Raw genomic sequence first — 9,787 nt, 5'->3', positions numbered from 1 at the left:
ACTCTTTCCTCCCCTCTTTTAAGTGTTAAAGCCCATTCATTCTTCAGATAGCTACACCTGCCTTCCTGACCAAGTTAAATTGTCTATCATGTGAGCTCTCAGTCCCAATATTTCTCCATCATGGTTCTATCACAACTGCAAAGTTGTATTCATCTGGGGACTGGACAATTACATTCCATCTTTCCCAGGAGATGTTAATCTCTAGATGGAGGGGACCCTGCGCACTTCTGCTCCTCACTCTACCCCCCCTGGCCGAGCACAAAGACAGCCCTTAGAGGCACTCAGCCCATACGTGCTGGCTGCCTGGACAAATGACCAACAAGAGGCATTTGTTTCAAATCACATTTTTCAGTCAGGTTTCTAAATATATTTTAAAATGACTAGTTAATATTCACCTCCAGCAAATACTTTTAGGGTCAGTAGACTATTGAAAAGCAAAGTTAGAGAATATAAAACTTAGCCACAAAAATACGTTGCTTAAAAACAAATCAAGGATATACTTAATATTAATGAACAGTACATGTAAAAATGACTGATGCAAACTTAATGTTATATGTTTCTTTACAATTAAAAAAAAAGTATATCTCAAAATAAGACAAAGAAATCCCAAATCATGTACTGTATATATATTCAGCCAAATTTTTAGATATTGTGATCTAAATTGAATTTACAAAGAGCTTCTGGTGATAGCAGGAGCCTTATGTTATTTCTCTCCATACAGTATCCCAGTTCTTACTCTTCAGTTGATTGTCAGCTAATGTTTACCAAATGTATGAATGATAAATGGCATAAAGAAATAACTGATATGAAGAGATAAGTAAGGACCTTGCTGATTCAATAACTGGAAATCTCAGGCTACTGAGGAACATTCAGGGCAAGAAACAGCAACCTTTATCTTCCTGCCAAACCGCTTACTTTCTTCTCTTTGCACTGATTCTCTGCTTCTGTCAACTGTCAGTGATGTTGATTTTTATAAGCCAGAAGCCAGGGACCATCTTGTGGCTTTTGGTGTAAGGGCCACTGATTTAGATACAGACTATGTTCTTTTTAATAAGAAAAGTTGGAAACCATACCTGAATCTTCAGTTAAATTACTGTTCCTCACAAAGCCATGTTCCCAAGGCATATTGCTAAGTTCCACTTTAATATTTAATTCAATTTATAGAAAAGCCCAACAGGCTGACCTAATATCAAAACAACACCTATTTCAAAAATTATTTAAAAAAAAAAAAAAAAAGAAAACCCTGTTCAAATTCAAACTCAAATCACAATGAGATACCACTTTGCATCCGGTAGGATGGCTACAGTAAAAAAAGACAGTAACAAGTGTTGATGAAGGTGAGGAAGAACTGGAACCCTCGCACGTTGCTGAAGGGAACATAAAATGACACAGCCACTTTGGAAAACAGTTTGGCAGCTCCTCAAAAAGTTAAACCAAAAATAGATACTGATTATCTCAGAACATTTTACTAAATAAACTTCTTCCTCACTGATTGGTTATGTTAATATGTTAAGTCTAAATTTTTTACATTAAATTCTTACACTTACCAATATTTCTGAGTTGCCTATCTATTCTGGCCTACTGGTCAATGACAATCTCGACCTCTCCCCTTTATATTTTACGTGCTTTTTTTGGCCTCACCGTGTGGCTTCCAGGATTAGTTCCCTGACCAGGGATTGAACCTGGGCCACAGCACTGAAAGTGCCAGGTCCTAACCATTGGACAGTCAGGGAATTCCCCCCATCCCAACTTATGTTTTTAAAATAGTGGAACCTTCTTTCTATGTGAAATATTATGAAGAACCGCAATAGAGAGAGAGAGAGAGAGAGAGAGAGAGAGAGAGAGAGAGAGAGAGAGATAAAGGTGGGACTGTGCCAGTTGAATCAGAGAAAGCTTTACCTGGTCTTCCCTTCCCACCTCACCAAAATACCCCATCCCTGCCAACCTTGAAGACAGTCTTGAGCTTACTGGATTTTTCCCATACCTTTTCCTCTTTGTTGGCACAAACCATTTTCATCACACATTTTGTTTTCCTTTTGGTAACTGCATGATACATTGGGGTAAAGCTGGTGGAATAAATCTTCACGTTTTCTTTTCCATATTTATAAATGGCCTCATCTATAATGCACAGGGGGGGGAAAAAAAAGCATCTATCAGAAACTTAAACAATTCCACTGAGCTATCAGAGAGATGGCCAGAAATATATAACCTGAATCAAATTACAAGGAAATATTAAACAAAACCACAATGAGCTGGGGCTTCCCTGGTGGCGCACTGGTTAATAATCCGCCTGCCAATGCAGGGGACACGGGTTCGAGCCCTGGTCCAGGAAGATCCCACATGCCACAGAGCAACTAAGCCCATGCACCACAACTACTGAGCCTGAGCTCTAGAGCCCACGAGCCACAACTACTGAGCCTGTGCACTTAGAGACCATGCTCTGTAATGAGAAGCCTGTGCACCGCAACGAAGAGCAGCCCCCGCTTGCCGCAACTAGAGAAAGCCTGTGTGCAGCAACAAAGACCCAGTGCAGCCAAAAATGAATTCATAAAATATATTTTTAAAAAAAAGAAACCACAATGAGGGACAATCTACAACATAAATGTCAATGTCATGAAAGACAAAAGACAGGCTGAGGAATTCTTTCTCTTGACTAAAGGAGACCAAAGAGGTATCAAAACTAAATATACTACATTATCCTGGAATGAACCCTGGACTTGAAGGGAAAAATGTTAAAAATGAAATTATTTGAGATAACTGGCAAACTTTGAATAAGGTCTAAAGTTTAGATAATATTGTATCCACTTAAATATTCTCATTTGAAGCTATGCTTCTGTAAGGGAACGGCCTTGTTCTTAGGAAACAGATACTGAAGTGTGTGTGCATGTGTATAGAGAGAAAATGATACAGCAAAAGTGTTACCAGTAGACAAGAGTCTTCTGTAGTATTTTTGCAACTCTTCTTTAAATCTGAAATTAGTTCAAGTAAAAAAGCTTAAAAAATCAAACAGATAGGGTTGAGTGGAGAAAGGAATTATACTCTCAAAGTACTAGTAGCTGGGGAGGAAACTGGACCTGTGATGAGAAGTTAGTAGCTAAAAAGAAATATAACTCGGGGGCTAAGATAGATTTAGTCAGCAGACAGACACCTAGTTTAACGTTAGCAGAGGAAGGGAAGAAACCATAAATGACCTTTATTTTTAAACACCTACCTTCTGTGAGTCCCACTGTCCCAATAGGGGGGTGGCTGAAGACCACCGTAGGGACGTTGTCATAGTCTAACTTGGAATCTTCTTTGCATTCAAAAAGTCTATGGGCAAGTTTTCGGCCAGCAGCAATCGCAACTACAAAGATATTTTTAAATCAGTGTTTAGCTTATTGTTCATCTTAACATAGCAGGATTATTCTACTAACCGTTTATCCATCTGGCTTAACATACAAGTTCTGACAAAGTCTTCTGTCAATGCTCATTACAATATCTAGTTCAATATAATAAAAGACCTATCAATACCTTAGCTAACAATTCAAAACTATCGGCTTATGTGAATTCTGTACATTCTATTATGACCAAAAAAAAAAAAAAAAAAAGACACATTTACAAGTTCCCAAACATCTGGCAAGTTACCTCTTAATGCAGATATTAGCTTTTTGATATATTTATGGAGCAAACTACATGAGTTTCGAGCATCCTCAATTCTACTTTATAACCACATTCATTTCACAGGAATATTTTGCTTCTTTTTAAAATTATTTTTATTTGTTATTGATTTTTTTTAAAGTTTATCCTCCTTAGCCTGTTTTTATTCCTAATGGTCAAAAAAAAAAAAACAAAAAACGCCTGAGTTCATTAAAAGCATCAGTTATTAATTTTGTTGACTTCAAAATAAGGTATCAGTAGGATACATAAGAAATTTTTTTCACCTCGACAAAATTTTCAGCTGTTAGATTATGTTATGAAGTTTCTGAAACTTTGCTTGTTAGTTTGCTTTTGTGGAGAGAGTTTCCTAAAAGAGCTAAAAAGCTTTGGGTGTGTGTTTCCATACTGAGTAAGACCCGGGCCATTTTGGAAAAGATGGTGAGGCCCCGGAGGGGTACAGGTGAAAGCAGATGGATGGATACCACCAGCAGACGCAGGACAAAGAGCTTGAAATGACGCCAGTTAACTCATGAAGTAGGCTGAAGTATGGAATTCTGAGGATGGAGATCAGGTTGTATCAAGACTAAACAGTCATACAAGAATACCACTTCCGGGCTTCCCTAGTGGCGCAGTGGTTGAGAGTCCGCCTGCCGATGCAGGGGACATGGGTTCGTGCCCCGGTCCGGAAGATTCCACGTACCGCAAAGCGGCTGGGCCCGTGAGCCATGGCCGCTGAGCTTGCGCGTCCGGAGCCTGTGCTCCGCAACGGGAGAGGCCACAACAGTGAGAGACCCACGTACCGCAAAAAAAAAAAAAAAAGAAAACCACTTCCTTCCACTGTCACCAACACAACTCGGATTCTAATTTACAGCATTCTTCAGAAGATGACTATATCATCTGTATAAAAATTTCAGTCTTCACCAAGCATTTTTAAAATCTTTTAAAGAAAAATAAATACTATTCAAAGCATTTTTAAAGGAAAAAAATATTACTCATAACATGTCAGGCTCCCAACCAACATCTATCTCAACACATTTTAGCATTTTGATGACATAAAGACACTCAGCCTTTTAACTCTGCTTGAGCTTATTTGACTATGAAGAGCTGAACAGTTGTTTTGTTTTTTTGGTTTTTTTGCGGTACGCGGGCCTCTCACTGTTGTGGCCTCTCCCGTTGCGGAGCACAGGCTCTGGATGCGCAGGCTCAGAGGCCATGGCTCACGGGCCCAGCCGCTCCGCGGCATGTGGTATCTTCCCGGACCGGGGCACGAACCCATGTCCCCTGCATCGGCAGGCGGACTCTCAACCACTGCCCCACCAGGGAAGTCCTGAACAGTTTTCTATAACACACAGAGCCTCCCTTAGCCCCCAAAAGAAAAAAACATTACCTGGAGTAAGAAGAGCTTTTCCACACACATCCCCAACTGCGTAGACACCTTTTACATTCGTATTCTGGAATTCATCTACTAGGATATGACCTTTGTCATCAGTTTGAATCCCCTAAAATTGTAAAGGGACATCATGTAAGTATTTGGCCCACCTACAGAAAAATAGCAGCTCACATCTCTGGATCCGCCTCACTTCAGGCACCTCTTCAGCCTGAATCTCCAAGAAACCACAAGAAGAAAAACATCTTAGCAAGCTGGCAGGTTTCATATCTTTTGCTTAATTTAAAAGGTAAATATTTAACTCAGTTTTGAGGAGTTTTAACAGGATTTGTCTTTGCATTGTACGATTCAGCTGGCCAGGCAAGCCTGAAAAGGAATCACTCAACTATCAGACATGGTACTTGGCATCCCCATGGAGTCCACCTAAGACAGTGATTTTCAATTCCTTGGAAGCGCTCCGCCTGAAGCATGCTAACTCATACTTTAGACAGGCACAGCCTGAAGCAGTCATCAAAAGAAGACTTCTTTGAAGTTTACAGTTTTATCTTTAAAAATCCAAGCAGGGCTTCCCTGGTGGCACAGTGGTTAAGAATTTGCCTGCCAATGCAGGGGACACGGGTTCGATCCCTGGTCTGGGAAGATCCCACATGCCGCGGAGCGGCTGGTCCCGTGAGCCATGGCCGCTGGGCCTATGCGTCCGGAGCCTGTGCTCCGCAACGGGAGAGGCCACAACAGTAAGAGGCCCAAGTACCGCAGGAAAAAAAAAAAAAATCCAAGCAAAATTTGTATTCTACTCTAAAAGATATCAGTGTTTCCTTTAACCAAAATTTCTCCCTATACACTGAGTCAAATTTTTGCTCCAAGAATATGTGTCATGCTTATCTTGTGGCTTTGCAGATCCCCAGTGTATATACTCCCATGTGAGGAGAAGGCCAGCAGGCATAGGGAGTAGGTAGTGTAGTAGTTAAGAGTAAAACCTTTGGAGCTGGGAGATCTGGGTTCAAGTCCCAGCTCTGCCACTTACTAGTTATGAGACCACCCATTTATCAACAAACACTTGACCCACACCCCAGGCTACTATACTAGACTGTCCTTCAAAATTTAAAAGAACAAATAAGAATGCTAACTATAGCACTGGTAGATGAGCTTCACATCTGTACCCATCCCCGAGTGCCACAATGTCCATGACGAGTCACACAACCATCCATTAGGATTAGAGCTGCAGACAATAAGAAATAATTATAGGGCTTTAAAGAGACAGGTATCATAGTAAAAAAGAAATTTGTAGGGAGAAGGCTAGTCAGGAAATGGCGAGACGATGACCTGATCTAGGGTGATGACACCAGAAAGGGGAAAAAAAACCTTTATTTCCATTCCAAAGGCAGAAGCAATGGGATTTAATGACAAACTGGACACGTGGAATAAACAGAAAAGAATCCAACAGAACCCACTCAAGTTTTGGGGGGTCTGGGGTTGGATCAGGGGAAATCACAGGACTACTGACCGATTCAAGAAGGTTTTAGGCAAGGAAAGTGGTCAAAAGGTACAAACTTCCAGTTAAAATATAAATAAATACAATACCAGGGATATAACGTCCAACATGGTGACTACAGATAACACTGCTGTTAGGAGAGTAAACCCTGAGTTCTCAACACACAGAGAAAATTTTTTCCTTTTTTCTTTTCTACTTTTATTGTATCTACATGAGAAGATGGATGTTAGCTGATCCTCTTGTGGTGATCATTTCACAATGTATGTAAATCAAACCATGGTGCTGTATGCCCTAAACTTATGCAGTGATGTATGTCAATTATTTCTCAATAAAACTGGGGGAAAAAAAAATAGAACATTGTAGGCAGACTAGGTCAGCTTACCAGTTTGTTTAAATTCAGGCCCCTGGAGTTTGGGTCCCGCCCAATGGCCCAGAGTAGACAGTCAACATCTGGAATGGTGGTCAAGGTGGGTTTCCTACCAGGAATTGAAGTAACCATGCAGAGTTCCAGGCCTGATGAAGTTTTTTTAACTTCCTTGACCTATTGGGAGACACAGTTTGTTAACTGGGGGTGTGGGGATGGGAAGGAAAGCAAATAAAGAGGAAACTAGAATTCTTAACATTTAAAAACTCTCCACTGAATCCTACATATGAGTCTTACATGCTGACACATCTAGTTTTGCCCAAAAGCCACCAACACCGGAACTCTCTGGAACCAAGATGATATCCTAGGTGGCCCCAAATCAGCCAGCAGCCAGAAATGTCAACTCACATCAAGACCCTAATCCTTCAGCTTAAAAACAAAGTATTTGGGCTTCCCTGGCGGCGCAGTGGTTGAGAGTCCGCCTGCCGATGCAGGGGACGCGGGTTCGTGCCCCGGTCCGGGAAGATCCCACATGCCGCGGAGCGACTGGGCCCGTCAGCCATGGCCGCTGAGCCTGCGCGTCCGGAGCCTGTGCTCCGCAACTGGAGAGGCCGCAACAGTGAGAGGCCCGCGTACCGCAAAAAAACAAAAAACAAAAAACAAAGTACTTTAAAGCGTACTTCTTCAAAACTGTGATAAAATTTTACACCACAAATCTAAGCACAGTGATTTGCAGCTGGAATCAGGGGAGGAAACAGCTGTAGCAGCATCATTAAGAGAGTTTTTAAAATTGCACCATCCTTGCTCCTCCCTGGACATTCTTAATCAGGACTTGGTTGAGGAGGGTAAGATCAGGTCTGGAGAGTGAAGGGCAGGCATAGTTCAGTGAAAGTCCCAAGGAGATTCTGATGTTGACCTTAACCACCAGGCCAGTGCTTCAGCATTTACAAAGCAACTTCACATTTATTGTTTTACTTATGATACGGCCTATGCTGAAAGGGCAAAGCTTTGGGGAAGAAAGTCATTTTTGCAAGGCTAATGCTCCAGGAAAAATCTGACATGTAGGTGATTCCCTGAGAATAAAAAAAATACAAAGTAACTTTGTCATTGTTTCCATCTACAAAACCCAAAGGTGTTCTTTCAAAAATAGATTCCATGGGACTTCCCTGGCAGTCCAGTGGTTAAGACTTCACCTTCCAGTGCAGGGAGTGTGGGTTTGATCCCTGGTTGGGAAACTAAGATCCCACATACCTCATGGCCAAAAAGCCAAAACATAAAACAGAAGCGATACTGTAACCAATTCAATAAAGACTTAAAAAAAATAGATTCCATAATAATATTTCCTGAAATAAATAAATATAAACCTGAAAAATGAGGATGTTCAATGAGGCCTTTGAGCACAAAAATTGTAGTTTTAGTTCTAACTAAACTAAATCCAACTTCCAGATTTCTAATCTTTTACACCTTGGATTTCATTAAAACATTAATGTGAAATGCAGCTTCTGAGGATAAAGAAAAGACTTGGTAGTACTCTAGAAAAGAATAAACTGACTGGGGTAGAGGTAGTTTGTGTTTATAAAGCTAGTGGGGTTCACAACAGATAAGACGACCAAGGGCCGTAAGCTCGCCCTGGGCTCGGTCATACCTGCGAGTACTTCAGCACCTCTATGCCAGCGTTCTCCAGCTCCTCAGTGCAGTTGGAACTGATTATTGAATCAAAACTTCTGAGCACCTGTATACACAGGCAGCAAAGGGATGGGGGGTGGGAAAGAATAAAACTTCATTAAAGATACGCTACAAACCTGGGGGGGAAATTTCAGTATCAACCCCCCTCTTATGTCCTTCATTCACAGCTGCACTATGAGTGGAGGTTTTTTTCTTTTTAAATCATCTTTTAAAAATTATGGTTCTCAAGAACCCAGGGGCAGGACAGGAATAAAGACGCAGACATAGAGAATGGACTTGAGGACACGGGGAGGGGGAAGGGCGAGCTGGGACGAAGTGAGAGAGTGGCATGGACTTATACACACTAAGAAACGTAAAGTAGATAGCTAGTGGGAAGCAGCCGCATAGCACAGGGAGATCAGCTGGGTGCTTTGTGTCCACCTAGAGGGGTGGGATAGGAAGGGTGGGAGGGAGACACAAGAGGGAGGGAGATATGGGGATATATGGATACGTATAGCTGATTCACTTTGTTATACAGCAGAAACTAACACAACATTGTAAAGCAATTATACTCCAATAAAGATGTTAAAAAAAAAAGATTTAACCTAAATAAATAAATAAAAGCAGCTGTTATAAAAAAATTAAAGTATAGTTAATTTACAATGTTGTGTTAGTTTCGGGTATATAGCAACGTGATTCAGTTATACACACACACACACACACGCACACACACGCACACACACGCACACACACTCTGTCAGATTTTTTTCCATTACAGATTATTATAAGATATTGAATATAGTTCCCTGTGCTATACAGTAGGTCCTTCTTATTTATGTATTTTATATATAGTAGTGTGTATATGTTAATCCCAAACTCCTCATTTATACCCCCCGACCCTGCTATCCCCTTTGGTAACCAGAAGTTTGTTTTCTATGTCTGTGGGTCTATTTCTGATTTATAACTAAGTTCATTTGTATCATTCTTTTAGATTCCACATATAAGTTATATCATATAATGTTTGTCTTTCTCCGGTGAGTGGAGTTTTAATAAGTCTGTTTTCCGACATCACCACCAACGTCCGCATTACACCTGACTTCACCCACTCCTGTTCTAGAGTTAAATCCATAGGCAACCTTCATGCCTCTACTGTCTTTGCCATGCTCCTCACCTCCCAAGCTCTTCTCTTTTCCATAAGAATAGGGACCAGAAATTCTCTTTCCCCTTTCAGTATTCCAGGGCC

The 9,787-nt window shown here is 41.0% G+C and overlaps 1 protein-coding gene across 4 annotated transcripts in view; it reads right to left on the bottom strand.

The window, feature by feature from the left end:
• Positions 1-9,787, bottom strand: part of GSR (glutathione-disulfide reductase) — a 47,166-nt gene that overhangs the window by 1,316 nt on the left and 36,063 nt on the right. The window contains exons 8-12 of one of the 4 annotated variants that reach the window (XM_007447619.1): positions 8,525-8,611; positions 6,898-7,056; positions 5,024-5,135; positions 3,212-3,343; positions 1,985-2,118 (exon numbers count right to left, since the gene is read on the bottom strand). In XM_007447619.1, coding sequence (XP_007447681.1) covers positions 1,985-2,118; positions 3,212-3,343; positions 5,024-5,135; positions 6,898-7,056; positions 8,525-8,611 — 624 coding nt within the window. The remainder of the gene's footprint in view (positions 1-1,984; positions 2,119-3,211; positions 3,344-5,023; positions 5,136-6,897; positions 7,057-8,524; positions 8,612-9,787) is intronic. The other 3 variants (XM_007447621.1, XM_007447620.1, XM_007447622.1) reach the window with 3 other exon arrangements.

This window comes from Lipotes vexillifer, unplaced genomic scaffold (assembly GCF_000442215.2).
Source record: "Lipotes vexillifer unplaced genomic scaffold, Lipotes_vexillifer_v1.1 scaffold1318, whole genome shotgun sequence".
Lineage (NCBI taxonomy): Eukaryota > Metazoa > Chordata > Mammalia > Artiodactyla > Lipotidae > Lipotes > Lipotes vexillifer.
This window is presented reverse-complemented; position numbering and strand designations above follow the sequence as displayed.